The sequence below is a fragment of the Podarcis bocagei genome (genome assembly GCF_964188305.1).
Source record: "Podarcis bocagei genome assembly, chromosome: 9".
Lineage (NCBI taxonomy): Eukaryota > Metazoa > Chordata > Lepidosauria > Squamata > Lacertidae > Podarcis > Podarcis bocagei.
The window spans coordinates 75,726,483-75,752,356 of record NC_138134.1 but is presented as its reverse complement, the minus strand read 5'-3'; the positions used below and the strand labels follow the sequence as shown (position 1 = coordinate 75,752,356).

The following is a 25,874-nucleotide window of genomic DNA, read 5'->3' as shown; positions in this document are numbered from 1 at the left end:
GTTGTTTGTTAGCTGGGCACATGTCTCTCCAACTCTGGGTGGGAATCGGGTCTTGTTATGGAGCAAGCCACAAATTGGCTGGTTTTGAAATTAATGGGGGAATGTGCTTCAAGAAACAGAGATAATGGGGTGTGTGGAGAAAGGGAGGCTGGTATGCACAAGCGCACGGCTTATACTTGGTCCAAAAAACTAAGGTTTATTGGACCGAGATGATTCCATATAAATTGGGCCTTTGCTGGATTCTCAGCATCTTTGTGGGCTCAGTGGCAGCCATGCAGGCCTCCAGGGGTTCCTCCTGAAAAGTAAGTATGGCCACAAACAACTCTGCGCTGTCTTCTTCCTCCAAAGATTTCTACAGCACTTTACGGTCAGCAGCGTAAGCCGTGAGCCAGTGATGAGAGCCCATTTGCCAACGTTGCTGCAGCAGTCCAAAGCGCTTCCTGACAACGAGGCGGAGAATGATAAGGTAAGACAGCTAATCTGAGACTTGTGACATTTCTTAAAGGTCCTCTGTTTGCATTACAGTGTTTTTATTTCATTTTCGTGCATTTTCCTCCAGTGTAACCCATCTTGGCAACCTGATTGCAAGGGGTTTTACGTACTTGTCTGCCATTTTCTTAAAAAAACTTCTTTTCAAATTTGGCTTTCCTGCCCTTAAAATAGCCTCTTTCAAACATAACGTACACACATGATTACTTCGTCCTGCCCACAGACCCATTTTAGCCCCTTTGAAAACTAGCAGCGCAGTCAGTAATGATGGCAATGATTTAACTAGTTCTTCTCCTGCTTTGAGGTGGTGATCACCATCTTAACCGGCCTCCCGGGATGTCGCTCGAGTGATCTCTGTTCTTTCCTGGTCACTTTTAACAAAGAATATGGAAGGTTAGTTGTGATTTACTTTGTTGCTGTTTTCCTCCTCCTCTTTTTAAAAAATAGTGGTGGCTGATGGGAAACTATGTCCTGCTAAAGCTGTTCGTAGGGGAGCAATTAGTGGTCAGGACCTTCTCCAAGTATGACCTCTCTGCCTTGGAGCCTGGTTCTACTGAGGTGCTCGAATGGTCTATCCCAGTCTTTGCCAACCTGACACTGCCCAGATGTTACGACTAGCCCCCATCAGCCCCATGGTTCCAGGCAGGGGTCTTTCCCTGCCCTCCCAGGAGATTCGTGGGATGGATCCTGTGGCCACAAAGCTGCGGCCTTTTACTGAGGGCAACTCACAGAGTGGTTTTTCCTCCCCCCCAGTCCTGATTTAGACAAAGCAGAGGTGGGTGGGAAGTATTATTATTTATCACCACGTATTCTCTAAAGGCATTTGTTTTACCACCACCTATGTTAAGTCTCAGGATATGGGTGGCTCTGTGGGTTAAACCACAGAGCCTAGGGTTTGCCGATCAGAAGGTTGGCGTTTCAAATCCCCGCGACGGGGTGAGCTCTCGTTCAGTCCCAGCTCCTGCCAACCTAGCAGTTCGAAAGCATGTCAAAGTGCAAGTAGATAAATAGGTACCGCTCTGGCAGGAAGGTAAACGGCATTTATGTGCGCTGCTCTGGTTCGCCAGAAGCGGCTTAGTCATGCTGGCCACATGACCCGGAAGCTGTATGCCGGCTCCCTTGGCCAATAAAGCGAGATGAGCGCCGTAACCCCAGAATCGGCCACGACTGGACCTAATGGTCAGGGGTCCCTTTACCTTTACCTTATGTTAAGTCTCAATAGTGTACTATTAAATTGCAGGATGAAAGGGCAGGTGAAAAAAACTAGGGCAAAATAAATTACAATGTGCTGATGATAATGTACAGTGGTAGCTTGGGTTATGAACTTAATTTGTTCTGGAGGTCCATTCTTAACCCAAAACCATTCTTAACCTGAGGCTCGCTTTCGCTAATGGGGCCTCCTACTGCCGCCACCGCACAATTTCCATTTTCATCCTGGGGCAAAGTTTTCAACCTGTGGTACTACTTCCGGGTTAGCGGAGTTTGTAGCCCGAAATGTTTGTAACCCGAAGCGTTTGTAACCCAAGGTACCACTGTACTAATGATATGTTTTTCTGCGGACGGTGTTGACAATGAAGCAGGCAGCATTGTTCTGACTTCGTTATGCTCTTTTAGGTGGCTTGTTTATCGCCAGACCATGGACAGCCCTGAATGTTTCAGCGCAGCTCATTTCCAGCGGTTCCTGGCAAGCGTCCTTGAACCCCAGCACAGCCGAAGTGCTCGTCTCTCGGCTTACAGTAGGAAGAAAGTGAGGCTGCTGGTGGTTCTGCAAGGGTAAGAGACTGCTTCTAGATCTGCGTGAGCTTTTAGCAATCTGCCATCTTCATATTGCCACTTTGAGATGCGTTTGACCTCAGATCTGTAAATTGGGTGGTGGGTTTAGGTAGAATGGGATCTTCTGCTAGATCTCTGGATGATGTGCACTGGGTTGATAACAGTTTCTGGCTCCCACTTGTCTTACAGTGGCAGCAACTGAAAGTCACCTCTCCCACCCCACACAAAACCAGGATTGCTGAAAAATGATTGCTTGGAGCGGGGAACCAGGAGTGGATTTTTTCTGTGAAAGATCCTGATCACAGATACCTTGACTCTGAGGCATTCCTCTTATTTAATTCTTAGTGTATGTCCACCCAGCTGAGATACTCTTTTGGCTGGTGGATCTTAGGATTCTAGTTTTGTTTTTTTAACTTTAAAAAAGTGAAGTAATTCCCACAAGCCTGAAGCCTGCTTACCCCTGCAGAGAATGGTAGCAATACTCGAACAAACTATTCAAAAGTATAGCCAACATCTTGTAGGCAAAGGACACCTACACCCCCCCACACACAAAAAGAGAGGCACTAGATGGACTTTTCTCCTTGATATAAAGGGATGCTTTTAGAGTGTTCAGAAGCCTTTTGCTTTGGTACATGGCTACATGTTCCAGAAAAATCCAAAATAACACACATGAACGCAGTTGAACGCACACACACATTAAGTTTGGAGCGAGAGAGACTGGTTTTGTAACTTTTAAATAGCCCCAGGATAGCAAGTAGAAAGGCCTTCGTTGTCTTCCTTCCTGCCTAAAAGCTCCCACACAGCACATTTTATCGGACTGGGTGGCAGGAGCAGCCTTGGCAAGCATTGTTTTGGTCTTGATTCAAAGCATCATGAAATCACTCTCCAAGGGAAGTGCTGCTCAGTTGAGGGGAGTTATGGACCCGACACGGAAGCCCTTTACAATAACGCACCAAGGCATTTCTATTAAGAAATGTCGGAAGTGAGGTCAAGTATACTTTGCCCGCCAACGCAGAACAAGGGATGGCAAGAAGCCTTTGAAAAAGCTGTTTGCAGCAGATCAGATCGTCACCTTTGGCATTTTGAGAAAGAGATGAACACAATGGAAACCAGGGGGGTGAGAGTGGGACACAAACCAATTGGTGCACGACCTCTTGTCCTTTTTCATTGCTGTCTCTCTTTGCCCGCATCTTCTCTCTTTGCCTGCATCTCGAGAATGATGCTCTTAAGACCCCTGCTGGCTGGAGTCAAGGGTCTCTCTAAGCCACAATCCTGCTCTCTGCCAGCTGCCTAAGTTCCCTGCTGCGCACCTGATGTTCAGATGTGAATGGCAGTCACCCCCCAGCAGAACCAGGTACCCTCTAAATGCTCCACACTACAACTCCCATCACCTCCTAACCTGCGCAGCTGGAGGTTCCTCTTCGATATACTGCAGGGGGTGTCTTTTTGTGAATGACTGTGGGAAGGGAGAGGTGCCCTTGTGCAAATCACAAGAGAAGAGCCATTTTACCTCCCTGCCCCAGGACTTGGATAAGAAATGCTTTCTCAGAATCGAAGCTCATTGCGCCATTCATGTATACCCACGGTCTCTTTCCACCTAGGCTGGCAGCAGCCATAGTCCTTGTGCTTCCCCGCCGCATCACAACCCTTTGCTTTCGTTCCATCTGCAGATACACAGACGTGATTGACGTTGTGCAGGCTCTCCAGACTCACCCAGACGCTGACGTGAAGGCTGCTTTCGTCATTGGAGCCATCAGTACTTGCGTCGAGCCGCTGAGTTGCTACATGGAACACAGGTACCCCTTTGCAAGCCCCTGCATGCATGGCACAGACATTTCTTCCCCGTGTACCTGCACGTTGTCATGCTAGCTGCCTTAGAAGCCACAGATTTCTGTAGCCAGGGAAGCCGCACCTTGCGAGCTTTCCTAGATGAGATCAGAAAGGTCGCAGCATGTCTTAACCAGAGAAATGTCTTGGCTTGAAAGTGTCTTCCCTGCGAAGTGATCTTGCCTGAGCGCTGCGATCAGTTGAGGTAGATAACCTTATGCTTGAGGAACCAGTGATCTTCCTGAGGGTGTGGTAGCTTCAGGGGGCTTTGAAGACTAGCAGACGACATCTGCCTGTATCCCTAACACTCTTAACGCTAATGCATTTGTATTTTACAGGCTTCTTTTCCCCAAGTTCCTGGACCAGTGCTCACAAGGTAAAATCTCTGTATGCAAAAGTAAGATGCACATTTCCTTTCAGGAATGAAGCTGTAAGCCTTTAAGGTGTCCTGTGGAGACTGCTGCCGTACGGGGTGGTGTTGGCCAGCCATATATCTGCCTAGCGGACGTCGAGAATTAGGATGCAGCAGGAGACCAGGCACTGAAAACTTAGTAGCAAACAGCAACGTAGAGAGCTGCTCACAGAAGTGTCTGGTAGCTTAAGGAAAGCTTTAAAAAGTGGGTCCTGATGGACAAGAGGGTGGCAGCCTGACAAGCAATCTCTGCTGTCAAGCGAGCAGGAGAGCTGGATTGCTGTATGACAGCAGTTTCAGGGAGGAGCGTTGAGCTGACCTTTAAATACCCACAACAGAGTCTTGTCCTTTTACTGATTGCCTTGGCTTACCACCTTTATGCTCTGATCTCCCAAGAGCACCCAGTGGCTGGTGAAGACATTCCCTAAGACAGCTGACCCTGTTTGCTTTCTTTCCTCCCCAGGTTTGGTGAGCAACGTGGTCTTCACAAGCCATACAGCCGAGCAGAGACACCCACTCCTTGTTCAGCTCCAGAACCTCATCCGAGCCGCGAACCCCACCGTGTCGTTCATCCTGGCAGAAAACGGGGTCGTGACCAGGTAAGCCTGGATGTTTCCACCTGCCCTCTGCGGCACGTGGACCACTTATCCCGGAAGAGGAGAGAAACGCCGGTCCTTTTTGGGTGCTTTGCACAGGAATGAAGCAGATGTGAGAACTCTCAGTTGCCTGGGCTGCCATTTTGCAGACGAGACGCCTCCGCTGCTGGCGGCAAGCTGGCATTTTCCATATCCTCCTCCGTTGCTGCTCTCCAACCAGATGTTCCCAGACTATGACTCACTGAGAGTTTTAAATCCTTGTTTACATTACATTAACAGGGCCATAAGCTACACTCAAGCTCCCTTTCGGAGGGTTGTGGGAAAACGGGTTTGAAATGCTTTGGATCTTGAAGAAGAAAATGGTTCTTAGGGGTTTGAAGACAGCTTTTTGTTGTCTCCAGGATCAGGAAGACTAGAAGCCAAAAAGCACCTGCTGTTACATTAAAATGGCAAGCCAGAAAAGACCCCCCAGGTTGATCTGACTCACCTGGTGGGTAGGATACAGGTTTAAATCCTGACGGTTGCCTCTGCTTCTGGGAAAGTGCACTTTAAAGGTGATTCCCCCCCTAAACGAAACCTCACTCTCTCTCCTGCTAGGAATGAAGACATCGAACTAATCCTATCTGAAAACAGTTTCTCAGCTCCACAGATGCTGACGACTCGCTACTTAACATACCCTGGCTGGCAAGTATCTCCTTTTGGTAAAAAGGTTTCAAGTGCAATATCCTTTAATAAACATGAGCATTATAAAGCACTACTAGATTTATTTTCCCCTCCATTTAATCTGCCCAGATAAATCGCTTCGGTAATGAAATGCTGCAATTAGTTTCTTAGAGAAATCCATTCAGTTGTCTTGTTGTTCTCCAGCCCCATTTTCTAATTAAAAGATGGCTGTCCGAACTGGAGAGCACTGTAGAAATTTCACCAAACAGGGACGGAATCTCTGAAAGGTCTCCTAGTCCATCTCTTTTCATCATTGCCAGGTCTTCACTAGTGTGGTTTTTGCTGTTTGGGCAACAAAAGGGAGTTGGACGCTTGGAAACCAGTTTGCAATTAGCAGGCATTCATGAGCTAAGAGGGAAATAAGAGGGTTTTTTTTTTGTGGGGCGTTCCTCACAGATGCATTGCAAGAAGCCAAATATCTTGGACATCATATCGCTTATTTCCCCCTCTTGATCTCCTGTTTGAATGCAGCGCCTTGTATTTAAATACCTCCAATACTCAAATTCACCTAGAATCAGAGTTAGAAGGGACCCTGAGGGTCATCAAGTCCTTTGCAGTAATCTCAGCTAAAGCGTCCATGGCAGGTGGCCATCCAACCTCTGCCTAGAAGCCTCCAACGAAGGAGAGTCCACAACCTCCCGAGGGAGTCCACATACAGGCATCACTTGTATGTTGCAGTGAGAGGAATGATGCACATATTTATGCTCTTCACATTTGAACTCTTTGCCATTCCAGTGTTTTTAACCTCACTCCGTGAACATACGTGAATATTAGGGCTGGTGGTTCCCCACCCTTGCTTTAACTGAAAATGCCAAAGATCTAATCCAGGACTTTCCATGCGCAGGTCATGTGCTCTTCTATGAAACTTTGACCCTCCCTCCAGCACATACAGTGGAACCTCTACTTACGGACATAATCCGTTCCAGAGGTCTGGCCGCTGGTCAAAACGGGATGCTAGAAGAGGCGTCTTGTGTGCATGCACATTTGGTGGTGGCACACTTCTGTGCTTGCGCAGATGGCGGCAGCTGCTTCTGCACATGCGCAGACTGCAGAAGCCACTTCCGCACATGCACGAATCATGGCAAACCCAGTGTTTACTTCTGGGTTTGCCACGGACGCAACTTGGAACATCCGCAAGACGAGGCATATGTAAGTCGAGGCTCCACTGTACGTTCATGCTTTTGTTGGAGAAAGCAAGCAATCTAAGGAGCATGCATTGCTGTGTCATCCCGGACTAGCTGTGGCGCTTTGAATCACAGATTCGTAGCGTTGGAAGGGATCACGAGGGTCTCCAACCCCCTGCAATCCAGGGATCTTTTGCCCAACATGGGGCTCAAACCCACAACCCTGAGATTCGGAGTCTCATGCTCTGCTGACTCAGCTACCTCAGGACTGAGCCCTATCCACAGTCTGGTTGGCCACCTTCTTCTGTCTTGAACACAATATTTTTTTCAGTGCCACTAAAAATGTCTGTAACTCTCAAACTTCAAGGAAGCCAAAATCCTGAACGGTTTTACTATTTTGAATCCTGCTTCTCATCCAAGTTCTGGAGAAGGATGTGTGTCTTCCCTTCCCTATAATCCTTCCTGCAACACCCCAGGCTCCTCCCTCCCATTTACCTGCTCTCTTGCTGTTTTCTGTCTTTGCAACCTTTGCCGTTGCTACTGCTGCATAGTAAAAGGAGTCGGTGGGTGCCTGTTAAGAACCAGCAAAAGAGGTCTGCTTCATGACCTGATCCTCATCCGACAGCGGGTTGCAAGAGCTTTGGGACTGGACCAAAGTTGGAAAATTGACACACTGACATGATTCCTTTCTTCTCCTCCTCCTCTTCAGGTACGAGGGCAAATTCTGTGCAGGTTCCACCTTTCCCCCGATGGTTCAGATCTGTGTGTGGTTTAACCGTCCCTTGGAGAAAACACGATTTGTGGCCAAGTGTAAAGGTAAGAAGCAATTGAATGCAGAGATTAATTTTAGTGTGGCGTTTTCTCCCTGAAATTGGTAGCAAATGACATTTGTGGCCAGAATCCCCACCCCAACTTTACAGTTGATTTAATGGATTTTTTTTATTGCCTTATTTTTAATGACCCGGGTGTTGTTTTGAGTGCAAAAATATATTGACCCAGCTGAGGGTCCTGTGCACCTTGATTCGGGGAAAGAATCCTCTTTGCTTCCTCACCACCTGCTGCCAAGTGTCCTGGGCTGTCCTTGCCCCATGCCACCCCACCTACGCCCAGCATAGCCAGCAAAAACTTCACATCCTTGCACCTGTTCATCGTTTCCACAAGCCTGAAAATCTGCAACCGCAAACCTTCCTGCTATGTCGCGTGCTCAAAGCCAATTATGTATGTCAAGGAAAGGGATGCCTTGGTGTTTGGGTTTTGCCCAAATTCAGTTTAGCACGCACATTGCTGCGATTAGGTACAAACATTTCCTGAGCATTTGAAAAAAATTGCTCCCTTAACCATGAGGGCTAGAAACTCTTTTAAGCCAAAAATGAGATTTGAGGGAGCTTCGGTTTCCACACCACCAGGTCCCAGATTTTGGCATGAAATCTCAAGCCCAGTAGTTTGTATGTATGACAACACACATCCTTGTATCATTTTATATACCATAATCTCTGCCTAGCAATGACATGTATTAAATCTCTGCTTTGCTCGTGTTACCTTGCTCACGTATCTGATCCTAGAAGACGCTTGCTTTAAAAGGGGATTGTTTTAAAAAAGCAAAACCTTCTTGTTTCCTGTATGTTTAACGCAGGCTTTGCCAATGTTGCCCCTGGCCTGATAGTAATTGCACCCCAAAACGTCTAGAGAGCAGTATATGGTCAAGGACTGCCTTTTTTCTTTTTCAAAAAAATTGTTTAATCATTTTTTCGATACAAACATCAACCGCAAAAGACACATACAACAAAAACCATACTAACAATAACAACATAATTTGACAATTCAGATTTGAATACACTGATATACCTATGACTACACCTTAAGACTGCCTTAAAGTTTGCGGCATGCTGGGTGCTCAATAGAGGGTTACGCTAAAGCTATGCAGGTGTCTTATTTCTCCCATACATATTTTCTAGCCTCCGTAGAATTAATTCTAGGGTGAAAAAGGCCTTGCAAATGTTTTTCATTTCCCACTGCACCGCCTCTTTAGTCAAGAAAGATTAAGTCACTTGCCTGCGTTTTCTCTGTGTCTTTCTGTTTTCAAACAGCCCTGAAGTCCTCCAAAAAGTCAAGTCCTTTCTCTGGAAACGTGTACCACATTTTGGGGAAAGTTAAGTTTTCAGGTAACGGGCGAGTGATCGGTCGCCATTTATCTCCTAAGGGAAATGCTATGGGGTGGGACCCTTTGCTGCCAACCTCCCCCCCAAACTCCGCTCACGGATACTCCTGCTGCAAGGTGGGGGGGGGGCTGAGGGGGTTTCCTGCCAATTCCCTTTTCCTCCTGCAGCCTCTTATGCCTCCCCCTTGCCCAAAGAAACAGGCTCCAAAGTGTTTAGGGATGCTTTCAAACAGCAGAGGACGTGATGATGGGAACTGCAAGGGGGAGCCGGTGAAGGTCGCCTCTCCTTCCAGCTTCCGTATCACTGGGAGCCTCCCTTGGATTGGGAACCTTTCCTTTTACAGGAGGAGTCCTTTCATTTGCGTCCAAGCTTTTATATCTCAGCTTTTACAGCATTGTTTTGAAGTTCCTTGGACTGAAACTCCCCTGGAAGGTGGGGGAGATCTGTCTTCCTCTCTGTCTCTCTCTCTCTTTACTTATATATTTTATTGTGCCGTGGAAGAAGTTTGTTTCATTAGAGTGTTGACGAAATTAATACCCTGCCCTCCTGTTTTGTTTTGTTTTTGCTTTTTTTCTTAGAAAAAAGTAGTGTTTTGCATTTTGTGTAAAGTATATTGGGACGCGGGTGGCGCTGTGGTCTAAACCACTGAGCCTAGGACTTGCCGATCAGAAGGTTGGTGGTTCAAATCCCTGCGATGGAGTGAGCTCCCGTTGTTCGGTCCCTGCTCCTGCCCACCTAGCAGTTCGAAAGCACGTCAAAGTGCAAGTAGATAAATAGGTACCGCTCCAGCGGAAAGGTAAACGGCGTTTCCGTGTGCTGCTCTGGTTTGCCAGAAGCAGCTTAGTCATGCTGGCCACATGACCCGGAAGCAGTATGCCGGCTCCCTCGGCCAGTAAAGCGAGATGAGCGCCGCAACCCCAGAGTCGTCCGCGACTGGACCTAATGGTCAGGGGTCCCTTTACCTTTACCTTTTATGAAGTCATATTACTAGGTTTGCCTGCTAGCATTAGGAAACATTTATATATACAGTGGTACCTCGAGTTACAAATGCCTCAGGTTACAAACTCTGCTAACCTGGAAGAGTTACCTCGAGTTGAGAACTTTGCCCCAGGATGAGAACGGAAATCGTGTGCCGGTGGCAAAGCGGCAGCAAGAGGCCCCATTAGCAAAAGCATGCCTCTAGTTAAGAACAGTTTCAGATTAAGAACGGACCTCTGGAACAAATTAAGTTCGTAACTAGAGGTACCGCTGTATAAATATTAAAGTGAGGCAGGGAGTTCAGTAAATCAAAATTTTGCTTAGTGCCGGCTGAGATGCAGAACTCGCTAGGGAGCAATTCGCCCACCGTTCCTCTCTAAATGAAACGGGGATTCTTAAGGAATAACACCCCCTCCTGCTCTTCTGCATCAGATTCAGATCGGACAATCGAGGTCTGCCACAACACCTCGTCCAACTCCTTAAGCCTGGTGCCTGTTCAGGAGGGGCCAACCCCTTTCCCTCCTCCTGATTCAAGAAACGATGGCCGCGATCACAGCGGGCCTCAGGAGTACTTCCTGGTCTTTGTCGGCTGCTCCCTCAAGGAGGATGACATCAAGGACTGGCTGAGGCAAACTGCAAAGCAGGTGGGTGACCGTCTCCTTTTGGGAGAAAATTCCCTTTTGGGGGTCCAGCAACGGAGGCTCACATCTAACTCCCAATTAGTCAGACTCCATTGAGTAACGCATTACCAGACAGAGTGTCAAAGAGTCTCTGAGGGCATTTCCATCAGCACACAGCCTTTATACCAGCTTTTCTCAAACTTGGGTCCCCAGGTGTGTCTGCATCATCCCTAGCTAGTAAGACTTTGGTCAGGGATGATCACCTGGCCCTGCACATGAAGAGGCATGTGTGAAGCATGGCCTGCTCCCTGGGGCACCTGGGTGGGATGTGCTAGGGATGAAGAAGAGGGGGATGGGACAGGACAACGGGGCAGGGATGCAAAGAGACTCTGAACTCTATGAAGGGGTGGAATATTTTCTTACTGGACAAAGAAATAAACAACTACAGTGGTACCTCAGGTTACATACGCTTCAGTTTACAGACTCCGCTAACCCAGAAATAGTACCTCGGGTTAAGAACTTTGCTTCAGGATGAGAACAGAAATCGTGCTCCGGTGACGTGGCGGCAGCAGGAGGCCCCATTAGCTAAAGTGGTGCTTCAGGTTAAGAACAGTTTCAGGTTAAGAACGGACCTCTGGAACGAATTAAGTACTTAATCCAAGGTGCCACTGTATATGACATTTAGAAGACATCAGAAGGCAGCCCTGTTTTGGGAAGTTTTTAGTGACTTTTTTAAATATACAGTGGTATATTAAACTGCTTTTCTTTGCATTTGAACTTAATACAGTGCATGCATTGAATCAGAAACACTTCTCTGTTATCATTATTTATTACATCTATATACCACCTTTATTTCCCGAGGATGTCAAGGTGGGGTACATGGTTCTCCTCCTCCTCCCCACTTCATCCTCTCAACAACCCTGTGAGGGAGGTTAGGCTAAGAGATGGTGACTGGGATTCGAACCCTGCTCTCCCAGGTCATAGTCCAGCACTCTGGTCTAACCATTACGCCACACTGTCTCATAGATGTTCATGTTAGATTTCCAGCCTTGGAGCATTGAAATACCGGAAGATTTATTGGTGTAGCACCGTCTGATTGCCAGGTTCTGGTAACCATAGATTCCTCTCCATTTCCGCTTGCCGTTCTGATACACAAACTGAGGAGTGGGTGGGATCAAAGCGCAAGGGCTTCAAAGCACAATCCCTTCCTCCTGTTTTGTGGATTAGTTCCACAGTTGGGTTTCTTCCCCCTTCCCCCCACCCTTAAACACATACACCAGACACACACACACACCAGACACAGTTACGTATCTACCCAATTTGCATATAAAAGATAAAACACCCTTAGAAGCTTGACATTTTAAAAATTCATAAACAGCATTGGTAACAAGATCGCAATCCAGCAGCTGTGATTCAGATAATTAATGTTTGTCAATTCCGCATATCGCATGGAAATGAATATCTGCAACCTTAATCAAGTTAAAAGCGGGATTGCTCTGCCCTCGATGCATGTCAGGTCTTTATTTTTTAAAAATAAAATCTTTTGAGAGTTTGCTGCATTAGGGCATACTGTGTACAGTACTGTAATTCTTAAAATAATAATAATAATAATAAAAATTTATTTATATCCCGCCCTCCCCAGCCGAAGCGGGGCTCAGAGCGGCTATCAACAGTAAAATGATAAAACATTCTAAAATCATTTCATTATCAAATTACTTCAAATCAGATTAATGGCAACCATTGGGCTAGAGTTCTGTGAGGATTGCCAGAGGAGGGAGTCAGGCTGTGCCTTAGCCAAAGGCCTGGTGGAACAGCTCTGTCTTGCAGGCCCTGCGGAAAGATTTCAAGTACTGCAGAGCCCTAGTCTCTTGTGACAGAGTGTTCCACCAGATCGGGGCCACTGCCGAAAAAGCCCTGGCTCTGGTTGAGTCCAGCCTAACCTCCCTGTGGCCCGGGACCTCTAAGATGCTTTTGTTTGAAGACCGTAAGGTCCTCCGTGGGACATACCAGGAGAGGCGGTCCCGTAGGTACGAGGGTCCTAGGCCGTATAGCTTGTTCATAGATTGCATTTGAGCTATTCTAAGGGATTCTGGTCACATCTGCAGCATACATTAAAAGCACTCTTACAGCACTTCGATAATCATGCCTCTCCGCCCCCAAAAGAATCCTGGGAACCGTAGTTCTTTAAGGATGCCAACTTCCCAGTGCCTCTAGCAAAGCGCAGCTCCCAGGATTTCTGCACAGCTGCCCAAGAGTGCTTTAAATAAGTGTTGTGTTTGTGACCTCGGTTCAGTCGGCCCAAATGGTTTACGGTTCTAGGGTGGCCTTGGGTTTTTATAACTGCTCAGTCCTGAAGCGCTGGGTGCTGCACCCGGCCTTGTTTTCTCCATCCACAAAACGTGAACGAGGACACTGCGATGGTGGCTATTTGTATATAAAGGCTGCAAACCTACACAGAAGAGCCTTTGGGCTGAGCAGGGCTCCAGTGCACCCAGCACCGCAGTGTTGGAGATCTGTATAAATACCGTATTTTTCGCTCTATAAGACGCACCAGACCACAAGACGCGCCTAGTTTTTTGGAGGAGGAAAAGAAGAAAAAAAATATTCTGAATCTCAGAAGCCAGAACAGCAAGAGGGATCGCTGTGCAGTGAAAGCAGCAATCCCTCTTGCTGTTCTGGCTTCTGGGATATCTGCGCAGCCTGCATTCGCTCCATAAGACGCACACACATTTCCCCTTACTTTTTAGGAGGGAAAAAGTGAGTCTTATAGAGCAAAAAATACGGTATTCACAGTGATGGGGAACTGTGTGGCTTCTTTGAAATGATGGTCTTGTGAGAAGCAGCTTCTTTCAGTTGAGATGAAAGAGCAGGCTCTCCAGACAACATGTGAAGGGGGTGCCCCCGATAATCCTGTGGACAACAAGCACATCTGACTGGAAAACTGCCTCACGTAGCCCAGGGAGCATCACCCAGCTTGCTCTGGTTTTCCTGATCTCTCCCAGTTGTCATTCCAAGTCTTCTCCTGACAGCTGTTTGGTCCAGAGAAGCTTTTGCCCTGTGTGTTTTTCAGCCTTAGCAGTTTCCCTTTGGTCGTGTTTGAAGCACACTTCCCTTGTCTTCCTCTAAGGCAGGGTTCCCCGAACTTGGGTCTCCAGCTTGTTTTTGTTGGACCACAACTCCCATCATTCCTAGCTAGCAGGACCCCAGTGGTCAGGGATAATGGGAACTTTAGTCCAACAGACAGCTGGGAAACCCTTGCTCTGATAATGTCACACTGTCAATTTCGGAAGCAGTGAACTGAGCTTTTCTGGTGTCTTTATCCAAACACAGAAACCACAGAGGAAGGCCTTGAAAACCCGGGGCATGCTGACCTCGCAGGAGATCAAGAACATCCATGTAAGTCAAAGCCAAATACGCCTTTCCTATTCATTTTTTAAAAATATTTTTAATTAGTTTTTTAACATATCATTTTCAAATAATTAAACATACTTTTACATCTTATACAATTTTTGGACTTCCATCAATCACATCTGAAAATTTTCCAATCTAATCGCTTAATACACATTTCTTATTTTCGCTATTACCTTTAAATCCTATAACTAATCTCTCTTCTTTCTCTATTTTGCAATATTTCATGTATTTTTCCTTACAAAACTTCTTGTAATCCTACTAGAGTAATTTGTTGATTACAATTGTCCTTCAAATAGTTCGTATATTTTTTCCAATCTTCTGCAAATCTCTGGTTTTGAATCCTCCCTGTCATTTTATCTAATTCTGTGTAGTCCATTAATTTTGTCTGCTATTCTTCTTTCATCGGGATTTATTCTTGCTTCCATTTCTGGGCTATCAATACTCTTGCCGCTGTTGTTGCATATAAGAACAATTTAACATCTTGTCTATTAATATCCTCACCTATAGTACCAAGTAAAAATGCTTCTGGTTTTTTTAAGAATGTATATTTCAACATCTTTTTCATCTCATTATATATCATTTCTAAGAGGTTTTTTACTACGCCTTTCCTATTCAAGGGCAGGGGGCAACCTTAGCTCAGTGGGCAGGACTTTAGCTGAAACTCCAGCATTTCAGGGGTTGGACTAGATGGCCTTTGGGTTCCCTCCCAACTCTACAATTCTCTGATGCAAGGCAGCCTTATAGTCCCTCCCACTGAAGCAGCGATTCCTGTAACTGCCTATTATTATTATTATTATTATTATTATTATTATTATTATTACATTGATATCCCAACCTTCTCCCAAGGAGCTCACTGTGGCCTGCACAGATCTTTCCCCTCCCCAACTTCATCCTCACAACAGCCCTGTGAGGTAGGCTACGCTGAGAAGCAGCGACTGGCCCGAGAACACCCAGTGAACCTCCTGGCCAAGTGGAGATTCAAACCCTGGTCTCCCAAGCCCGAAGCCGACGCTCTAACCACTATGCCACCTTGCCTGCTCTTTAAACACAGAGAGGGTTGTTCAGGTTTACGCTAAAATTAATGGACCTCCTTTAGTCATGTTCCTTAATTTCAGCGGGCCTACTCAGGGCAGGATACCACCCGGAAGAAACAAGAGAGCCCCGCATATAGAAAGCGAAGCTATTTTTAGCCTCTGCGAAAGATTTCCTTCCTTGAGCATAGCTGCTTAGCTGTGCACATTTTCTCTCTCGCCGGGGACTCGCCCCGTCAGCAGTTCTGACAAACGACTCCTGAAATATGACTGTGCGTTCTTGCGAGCTCAGAGAGCAGCTCTTGAGTGATAGCTTTGCCTTCCAATGCAGGTGAAACGCCACTTGGACCCTCTTCCAGCTGGCTACTTCTACAACGGGACGCAGTTTGTGAATTTCTTTGGCGACAAGTTGGATTACCACCCACGTATCCTTTTAAGAAAAGAAAAGAAAAGCATGCATATGTGCACTCTGCAGCCTGTTCAGCTCTTCAGACCCTTTGGAGCCATATTGTACCAGTAAAGCTTTGGACTGTCTCTAAAAGCAACTGGGTAATAGCAGGCAGCTTCCTAGGTAAAGGGACCCCTGACCGTTAGGTCCAGTCGTGGCCGACTCTGGGGTTGCGGTGCTCATCTCGCTTTATTGGCCGAGGGAGCCGGCATACAGCTTCCAGGTCATGTGGCCAGCATGACCAAGCCGCTTCTGGTGAACCAGAGCAGCGCACGGAAACGCCGTCTACCTTCCCGCCGGAGTGGTACCTATTTGTCTACTTGCACTTTGATGTGCTTTCAAACTGCTAGGTTGGCAGGAGCTAGACCGAGCAACGGGAGCTCACCCCGTCGCGGGGATTCGAACCGCCGACCTTCTCATTGGCAAGCCGTAGGCTCTGTGGTTTAACCCACAGCGCCACCCGCGTCCCAGGCAGTTTCCTAGGGTGGCACAAAGTGGAGGCAGGTGTGCAAAAGACCCCAAATAGTCGCATTCGATCTCCTCCTCTGCAGTGCTGAGCTCTGGGTCCTTGCTTCCGGCAGACTGTTTCATTACAGAAAAGAAAGCCTAGTTTGCTTGTGACAAACTCAAATGTGGGCTGTAAGCCGAGGTGAGGGATTTGTCTCCAGGCTGAGGGCCGCTTTGCCTTGTGTGCAATCTTCTGAGGGCCACGTGCCGGTGGGAGGGAGGGCTAGAAGCAAAATTAGGCAGGGCAATAACGAACGCACAGTTTTGCTTTCTACGCTAACTTGCACACGGGAAACACGCCCCTCTCCATCCCCCACCCAGGCCAAGCACGAGGCATTATCAGAGGCCAAGAACACCTCCCAGCCTGGCGGAAACAGTTTAAGGAGTGAAGCAAGGCTTCGGGGGGGGGGGGGGGAGAGTTCTGCGAGCTGGGCAGATAGGCCTGGAGAGCCACATTCTACTGCCAGGCCAGAGTCCCGATGTGAACCTTCCAGCAAGCAAGACTTGACAACTTCTGACTTGATAGCTCGGTTGTGTACAGTGTGGTGCTGATAACGCCAAGGTTGCAGGTTTGATCCAGATTCCTATTCCAGAATTTCAGGGGGTTGGGACCAGATGATCCGCAGGGTCGCTTCCAACTCTGCACTTCTGTGATTCAGTGATTTCAGATCAGATTTTAGCCAGGTCAGGAAATTGCAGGCCTTTTCGATCAGATAGAGTATCAGTATATGGGAAGCTGCCTTATACAAGGTTACACTATTTGCTCCTCCTGCCTGGGATTGCCTCCTCCTGAGGAAGCCTGTGCGGTGCCATCCATATGCTCTCGAACTGCCTGCAAGGCCAATAATAATAATAGATGCTGGGGAGTCGTAGTTGGACAACCAACATGTTGGTTTTCCCCCGGTCTACTCTTATCTGGCAGCATATTTCCTCCAGGGTCTCAGGCAGAGAGAAAAGAGAGTGTGTGTGTCCTTTTCCCTTCCTTCTGCAAACTGGTGTTTTTAACTGGATACAAACCAGCAACCTTCCACAGTGGATCCAGCAAGCGAGTCCCGCCACTGAGCAGAAGGTGGCGAAAGCAGATCCAACATGCCCTCCAGCGCTTCTTGGGCCGCTGTACAACTCTTGATCTTTTTAGCAAGGACTGTAGGAAAAATTCCCAGTGGATTGGGTCCCATGTTAAAACAGGGGGTGGGTGGGCGAGCGGTGTCACGCTTCTGACCATCCTTCAGGAGCTTCTGTGTATTTTTAAAGCCCCCCACCTTAAATGGCTCCTGGCAGGATTTCTTCTCCTTAACAACCGATTCACCCCAGTGATGGATCAGTTCATGAACGACTACCTGGAGGAGGCGAACCGCGAGATTGAAGAGTACAACCGAGAGCTGGAGGAACTGGAGTACCACGACCTCTTTGAGCAGAAGACCTAAGCGAGACCTGCCTGTGCCAAGGCACAAAACCCTTGATGAGATCGGGGCCAAACGTCAGTGACCAAGAAACGCTTTTTGTCCTTGCTGGCTAAAAGGAAAATGAAATCATCCGTTTTTCAACTATTCTTCTAATATTTAGTTTCCATTCATGTAAAGTTGGCATTTTTTCTTTTCTTTTTTAAGAAATGCTGATGCGCTTCCACGTTAATGTTGAGCTCTCGGTCCTTGAATTCTCTTTGGCTTACAGTGGAAAGGAGATGTGTGGCTCGCTTCTTGTTTAAAATTACAAAGCTGCATTTCCTAGTTTATGAAGCTGGTCCTGACCGTAGCTTTCTGACGTCCCACAATTGCCCCTGTCCAAATTGCCCCTGGGGTGTTCCTAAAGCGAGAAATGGGGGAACACGTGAGCTCTTGAAGACTTCTCTTAACCAGCATGGTGGTTTTTTGGGTGTTCCTAATGCGAGGAATGGGGGAACACGTAAGTTCTTGAGAGCTTCTCTAAACCAGCATGGTGGTTTTTGGGGTGTTCCTAACGCGAGGAATGGGGGAACACGTAAGTTCTTGAGAGCTTCTCTTAACCAGCATGGTGGTTTTTGGGGTGTTCCTAAAGCGAGAAATGGGGGAACACGTAAGTTCTTGAGAGCTTCCCTTAACCAGCATGGTGGTTTTTGGGGTGTTCCTAAAGCGAGAAATGGGGGAACACGTAAGCTCTTGAGAGCTTCTCTTACCCAGCATGGTGGTTTTGGGGGTGTTCCTAAAGCGAGAAATGGGGGAACATGTAAGTTCTTGAGAGCTTCTCTGAACCAGCATGGTAGTTTTTGGGGTGTTCCTAAAGCGAGAAATGGGGGAACACGTAAGTTCTTGAGAGCTTCTCTTAACCAGCATGGTAGTTTTTGGGGTGTTCCTAAAGCGAGAAATGGGGGAACACGTAAGTTCTTGAGAGCTTCTCTGAACCAGCATGGTAGTTTTTGGGGTGTTCCTAAAGCGAGAAATGGGGGAACACGTAAGCTCTTGAGAGCTTCTCTTAACCAGCATGGTGGTTTTGGGGTGTTCCTAAAGCGAGAAATGGGGGAACACATAAGCTCTTGAGAGCTTCTCTTAACCAGCATGGTGGTTTTTGGGGTGTTCCTAACGCGAGAAATGGGGGAACACGTAAGCTCTTGAGAGCTTCTCTTAACCAGCATGGTGGTTTTTGGGGTGTTCCTAACGCGAGAAATGGGGGAACACGTAAGCTCTTGAGAGCTTCTCTTAACCAGCATGGTGGTTTTTGGGGTGTTCCTAAAGCGAGAAATGGGGGAACACGTAAGTTCTTGAGAGCTTCTCTGAACCAGCATGGTAGTTTTTGGGGTGTTCCTAAAGCGAGAAATGGGGGAACACGTAAGCTCTTGAGAGCTTCTCTTAACCAGCATGGTGGTTTTTGGGTGTTCCTAACGCGAGAAATGGGGGAACACATAAGCTCTTGAGAGCTTCTCTTAACCAGCATGGTGGTTTTTGGGGTGTTCCTAACGCGAGAAATGGGGGAACACGTAAGCTCTTGAGAGCTTCTCTTAACCAGCATGGTGGTTTTTGGGGTGTTCCTAACGCGAGAAATGGGGGAACACGTAAGCTCTTGAGAGCTTCTCTTAACCAGCATGGTGGTTTTTGGGGTGTTCCTAAAGCGAGAAATGGGGGAACACGTAAGCTCTTGAGAGCTTCTCTTAACCAGCATGGTGGTTTTTGGGGTGTTCCTAAAGCGAGAAATGGGGGAACACGTAAGCTCTTGAGAGCTTCTCTTAACCAACATGGTGGTTTTGGGCGAGAAATAGGGGAACATAAATGCTAAAGTGAAAGTTGGTTTCACACTTGCAGTTTCTGTGACTGTACCCTTGCTGTAAAACAGAACATCTGTGCTTCCGTTTGGTACATTAACAGCAACGTGTCAGTTTGTTCCAGGCTGAACTAAGAGCCGCAGTCACTTCTTGAGTCTTAAGAGTTCTACTTGAGTATTAAGCGCACGCCTTTAAGAGCGTTTCCCGTAAGTGCCCAAAGATGCACATCTTTGCAGTGTTGGGAAAGTTGCAACGCAGTCAGGGCCAGCTTGGATAAATTGCTTACCGCTTTGGCGCAGGATGGGACCGTTTCCCGTTAGATTCATTGGCTGTTGTGTTGGCACGGTTTCTGTGTGTGCGCTGGAGTCAGACCCCAAGTCTTGAGTCTTCTGTGGGCTCATTCCTGTGTGGTTCTGGCCTGTGCAAATGACTCCTGTGTAGACCCAGCGCATGCACAAAAGACGGGCCTGGAGGTGGAAACCCCGCAATCTGGCTGCCCAGTGACGGTTTGCATGTGTGTCCGCTGTGGAGTCCAAACCACATGAAAGCAGTTGCTTGGTGGTTTTTGCGGCTGCCGTGGCCTCCTGAGAACTGAAGGCTGAAGGGCAGGACGCAATATGTGCATCTTGGTAGCTGGAGCTATTCAAAGACCTGCCTCCTGAGAGGCGCTTCTAAAACTCAAGTAGAATAGCAAGCGTGTCAAATCAACCTGCTTTATCCATCGGAAATAACAGAAATACGGCTGGACTCCAAAAGCTGAACCGGCCTGCGGCTTCCTATAAAAACTTGATGCAATATTCTTAATCTCCAGTAAATGATAAAGAGAGGGAGCCTCATTGGGTAGCTTACTTTGTATCCCCAGTTGAGCATCTTTCACTCCTGGTGGATTCATCCTTCGAAAAAGAGCCCCAGCTTAGCATTCTAGGTGACGCAGCTTAGATTTTGAATGTTTGCATATGTTTTCATTATGCCTGTTGAAGTTTGTTTTTCCTCCCTAGCCTAAATTACTGTTTCACTCCATGGGCCCTTGAACAGGCATGAAGCGGTTTCCGTAAAACTGAAGGCCGGCTTTTTTTCCTTGTTGACTAAATATTATTTTAAGCTTTCTGTGGGGTCGTAAATGCCCGTACTACAGGTAATAGGGCATCCTCCTAAGGACTGTGGATTTATCTATGCATGACCGTTACCTTAGTTATCTCTTGGAATAATATACTGATAGTGCCTGGTAGTATAAATGGTAGCTAGCAAATTAATTTTGGAGGGGCAGTTGGTGTGTTTGAGCTAAGCCAGCTTGGCTGGAACATGTGAAAAGGTAAGGTGTTCTCTTCAGGTGGCTCCCACAGCGAGCAGGGGGAAACTCACGCCTGACCTTACTCCATGCGCTTTGAAACAGAAACCAATTTCTGAATCATCCCTCCAGAAAAAAAGAGAGCAATACTGAGAAGCAGCTTCTCAGGAGCTAGCGCACAGGTTGGCATGGGTGTATCGAGTGACCGTGGACCTGTGTTATCCTGTTGCTCAGATTAAGAGCGTGGTGCGTAGCCCCTTCCTGGGGGGCTACACAATCTCTCCTGTCTTCCTCCCCCTTTGGAGCTGGCCTCTTCCATGGAAGCCAGCGAGAAGCCGTCGTGGGCCAGGAGGGCTCCGAGTTTGTGGGTCTGTGCCCAGTCTCTGGCAGAGTCCAGTCCTGAATATGGTCCTGTCAAGAGCAAGATTTATTAGCAAAGAGAGATTCTGGCAAAAGGAGGCCAAGTATCGGTTGCCGGAGGTGGCACACAATTTGCCCCTCTTGTGGCTGTTTGACAAGTTTAAAGTCTTTCTCTGGTGACGAGTTCAGGCAGCAAAGCCTGGCTTTCCGGGGAGAGGGCTGAATTCCTCTGTTGCCTTTGGCTTGCTTCTCCGCACTTAAACTCCAGATTTCTAACATGTGCTCATTCGTGTATCGGGCCCAAACTGTTGCCAAGTGTGGCAAATATTTAAAAGCATGCCAAAGGCAAAGCACCTTCAGATCAGCCACAGCTCGATCACATAAGCCAATCAAGAATTGGGGTGTCTGGAGTTTTCTGGAGGGATAAAAGGCCATGATCCACTAGAAACCCTCTTGCAAGGCTCCAAATTGATGCCAGTGAGGGTTCCTGGTGGATTGTGCCAAAGCCGATGGGTGGAGAGGGTGTTAAGCAGCTCCCCCCCCCCCATCAACATGGTTTAGCACAAACCCCAATTGCTCCTCTCTAGCTTAGATTGTCTAATGATCTGCAAAAGCCATATATAGAGATAACCGCGTTTGCTACGCAGCTTCTCGGAAGATAAGGCAAACGCAACTTGGATGCGTTGCCTCACCTTCTTCGTGGATTATGATCGTAGATTTTAAAGTGCAATTGTTATTAAAATAGGTGAAGAGATTGTAGCTTACTTAGCTCTGCTGAACTCTGAAATTTACAAAACAGAAGCCTGGGCAGATCCCAAAGAGCAGATCCTCCGGCGGCAGGTTCTAACCATTGCCTTTTTCAGCCAAGAGAGCTGCTTTTACAAGAGACTCACCAGGCTGCCCCGAGAATTTGCTTCAGGGCAATCCCATTCCTCGCAGCTGTAGACTTGGCAACAGCATTTTATGGGACAGTGTGGCAAGCAGCATCTGGCACACACAACTTCCTCTGTGCCACCGCGTGCCATCCAGACCTTTTGGCTGGGGCTGGCGGAAGTTGGGATCCTACAGCACGCGGAGGCCTCAAACCAGGAAGAGCTGCTGGAGATCTTGCTCCTTGGCTGCCTCTAGCGGTGTGCAGAAATTAGGCTGAGCCTCTGCATTCGAACAGCATCCTGGTTTGGCGATATCCGCCGTGTTGAATGATTTCTGTAGCGGCCACAGAAGATGCGCTGGCCTTAAATGGGCATATCCCTTTTGGGCAGGCATCAATGAGGCACCAGGAACGCTCTTCAGAGCAATCCTCACTTTAAGGTCAGACACCTCATTTCAGTGCAGTTCAGTCCCTCTGCGCAGGCAGGGAGGCTGCCTCAGCCGGTGAGGAGGACCGCAGGGCGGACTGTGAGGAGGAGGAGGAGGCTGCTGGGTTTGTTTTGCCCCTCCATTTTTCCCCCGGGGGCACCAAATGGGCTGTTTGGGGCTTTGGCACAGGGCCATGCCCTAGGCTCCATCCCATGACTTGCCAACGGCTGTTGGACAAGCTTCCGAAGGGGCCTTTTCTGCAATTGGACCCCTAAGTTGTGGTGACCAAGCAGGAATGGGCAGGGTGTGGGTGTCTAGAATCTCCCGCCCATCCCAGTGGGGCTGCACAGACAAGTCAGAGTTTTAGCAGAACAGAGGCATGGTAGAGAGAGACATATATATATCTCTATATGTATACGCTGTACTGCATGCTAAGTAAGAACAATACCCCTGTAATAACTACAAAGGCCTTTCACCATTCTGGTACTGCAATGACTTCTATTTTGGTATTGACGAAATTTTCTCGATTACCTCAATTTCCTTAATGTTCAACTGTGATTTTGTTTTTAAAAGAAATTAAAAGGGGGTGGGGAGTGTTGGGGAAGGGGATAAAATAGCCAAAATATCGAAACTGTGACAATGGGATCCTGTTCGAGACATATCAGTGCCTTGCTTTACGGCACCGCTGCCGACGCGGCACAAATTTTTCAAGCGGGCGGGCGCCGTTGGTTCCTGCTGCTCGCTCCCTCTTTTGAAGGGAAGAAGAAAAAACCATTTTGGTGAAAGGACTCTCCACCTAGCGGAGAATATTTAGCACACGTGGTTAAGTTGTTCGGGTTTGTTGTGTCTTCTTTTTTAAAAAAGAAAACTCTTTGAGGACTGAAAACGATTGAAATACTTGATATTGCCGGCATTCTTAAGGCAATTCTATTTAGGGAATTGCTTCAATGACCCGGCAACATTTTTATAAAGGGGTGGGTTGGGGAGCTAACTCGTTTGTTTGTTTTTTACAAGGGGGGGCGGGACTTGCATCGCCGAATAAAATAATCTAGTTTTGAAATGTTTCAAGCTACTGTAAAACGCAGAGCACCGTTCTAGTTGCAACTATTCAAAGTGCCATTAACACTGTTCTTGCACTGCGGCCGTTTGCGGTGAAAAAAAGAAAAGGAAAAAAAACGGCGGCAGTGCCAAGAGTCGGAGCTTTCCTTGTGTATGCGTGTTTTTCTTGTGGAAATGCACAAATCGAGTCCTCAAGGGGTTTCTCTCTGCTTTTGCTGACCTTCCCATTAGCAGCCTGTGTGGTTTCATATCACCTGAGAATGAGTGTGGTCAGAAATCGCTGAAGTTATATTGTGGGTGGGGAGGGAGGGGAGGGGTTGCAACAAACTTTGGAAAAGCGAGGGGGTACATTTGCAATCCAGACTCTGTGCTGCTAGGGGCGGGTGTTGCGGTGAGACAAGGGGCTGCCGCTGAAAATGGCAGCCGCCCTCCTGCAGCGACACAGGGACGCCAGATCTAGATTTTGCAGGGAGCCCTGCATGTGATTGGGGTTTTTGCATAGGCAGAATCTACTTCTCCCGTCAGCTAGGGATCCTGGGCGCGGTGCTCCTGCACAAGTTCGCCTTTCATCCCAGTGGGACTTATGAAGGAGAACTTCCCTCACCCACTTCGATTCTGTCCCTCTGGATCCTCTGCAGACGCCGAAACGCGACCGTGTCGGCCTGGGACGCCCGAGTCAGCAGCACAGAGTCAGTTTGTGCACTGAAAGAGTTCCCCGTGTTCTTTTTTCTCTTTTGAGATCATTTTTTTTCTCTCACTCCTGAATTTTGCACAGCTAATAAGCTCCGGAATACCGTTTCGGGTATCCTCAAAAGGGAAAATTGTAACTAGCATAGCGAGGGAAGGTAAAAACGTAAACTGTGAGTTGTTAGAACTGCGTTGCTAAATCTAATTTTAGATGTACCTCAGAAAACTAGTAAGAAACTGCTTTGTCCTTTTACCTAGTTGTGAAAGACTCGCATAACAAAATCTTTTTTTTTTTTTTACCAGGTGCCAAAATTAATTTTTCATACTAGTTTTCAACCCGTTAATATTTGCAACGTTCAGTAAAATGTTATTTTTACAAACTCTACTGTAACTTCAGTTAAACTGAAATGAGTGAATGAAGCTTTTTTGCTTATTTGTATTTATTACACTACTTGATTCAGTAAATATATAAAAGTACCTTTCCCTTTATTTTTGTATTGTTTTACACGTTTATACCTGCTGTTTGTGATTATTATTTTTTACACTTGTAACTTGGATGCGATTCTAAAAAAAGCCCAATAAATTATATCAATCACTTCTATCAGTTTATTTGTGTGTGCGTGCGTGTGTGTGTGTGTGTGTGTGTGTGTGTGAATGCTGATTGATTCACTTGCTTGAGTCATATTGTGCTAGTTTTTTCTGCATGCACCTTCTTGTGGGTTGTGACTGCTTGGTTGCAGCTGGTGGCCTAGGGCGGTGTTATGTACTGAGTTGAATAGGATTCAAAATGCAGCAGTCTGATTGGTCCTAGAACAATAGGATTCAGAATGCAGCAGTTGGATTGGTCCTAGAACAATAGGACCCAGAATACAGCAGTCTGATTGGTCCACAGGAGCCACCCAATCCAGCTCCAGGTGGAAGTGAAAGGAGAATCCTGGAATTAGCCAATCACGTGGGGCCCATTGTGTAAATAATGTATATAAAGCAGACATTCTGGGGGAACTGGCATTCCTCACCACTATGAGCTGAATAAAGAGCATGAAATCCACTCTCTACTCCAAGTATATTTCAGGCAGTGTGGATTCACTTTTGATTCTGCCTCTTTGAACTCTTTGAAAGTGGCCAAACACTTTTGATTCTGCCTCTTTGAACTCTTGCCCACATTTAATAATAATAATAATTTTATTAGATTTTCAAAGGTTTTAGCAAATTTGCTGCATATGCATTATATAATATATCATTCACTTACATTTTGCTTTTTGACTTCCCACCCCTCCCTCCTTGTTGTTTTTATTCTTATTCTCAGTTATTACATTATACTGTTTGGTAAACCTATTATTATTATTAGTCCTTCACCTGAAGGTCCCAAATCAGGCTACAGCATCAAAACACAAAATTAAAAACAATGCGGAATAACTTACAACTATAAAAATAAGGTAGGTCCTAAAAACGTTTAAAAAAGGGAAAGGACCCCTGGACGGTTCAGTCCTGTCAAAGGCGACTATGGGGCTGTAGCGCTCGTCTCACTTTCAGGCCAAGGGAGCCGACGTTTGTCCACAGACAGTTTTCCGGGTCGTGTGGCCAGCAGGACTAAACCGCTTCTGGCACAACGGGACACCGTGACGGAAATCAGAGCGCACGGAAACGCCGTTTACCTTCCCGCCAGAGCGGTACCTAGTTATCTACTTGCACTGGTGTGCTTTCGAACTGCTCGTTTGGCAGGAGCAGGGACAGAGCAACGGGAGCTCACCCCGTCGTGGGGATTCAAACCACTGATCTTTCAATCAGCAAGCCCAAGAGGCTCGGTGGTTTAGACCACAGCGCTACCCGCTCCTCAAGGGGTCAAAA

The 25,874-nt window shown here is 47.1% G+C and overlaps 1 protein-coding gene across 3 annotated transcripts in view; it reads left to right on the top strand.

Annotated features, from left to right (window-relative positions):
* DNAAF9 (dynein axonemal assembly factor 9) overlaps nt 1-24,621 on the top strand; it is an 82,928-nt gene extending 58,307 nt beyond the window's left edge. Inside the window, exons 25-38 of one of the 3 annotated variants that reach the window (XR_014011359.1) lie at nt 349-466; nt 794-882; nt 2,104-2,262; nt 3,933-4,058; nt 4,428-4,465; nt 4,965-5,100; nt 5,695-5,781; nt 7,654-7,760; nt 9,032-9,106; nt 10,514-10,725; nt 14,032-14,097; nt 15,475-15,568; nt 17,413-17,964; nt 18,341-24,621. Coding sequence is in view for 1 of the 3 variants with exons in the window: in XM_081206951.1 (XP_081063077.1) it covers nt 349-466; nt 794-882; nt 2,104-2,262; nt 3,933-4,058; nt 4,428-4,465; nt 4,965-5,100; nt 5,695-5,781; nt 7,654-7,760; nt 9,032-9,106; nt 10,514-10,725; nt 14,032-14,097; nt 15,475-15,568; nt 17,413-17,525 (1,420 nt within the window). In the remaining 2 variants the exon portion in view is untranslated. Of the gene's footprint in view, nt 1-348; nt 467-793; nt 883-2,103; nt 2,263-3,932; nt 4,059-4,427; nt 4,466-4,964; nt 5,101-5,694; nt 5,782-7,653; nt 7,761-9,031; nt 9,107-10,513; nt 10,726-14,031; nt 14,098-15,474; nt 15,569-17,412 lie in introns of all 3 variants that reach the window. The other 2 variants (XR_014011360.1, XM_081206951.1) reach the window with 2 other exon arrangements.
* The last annotated feature ends 1,253 nt before the right edge of the window (nt 24,622-25,874 follow it).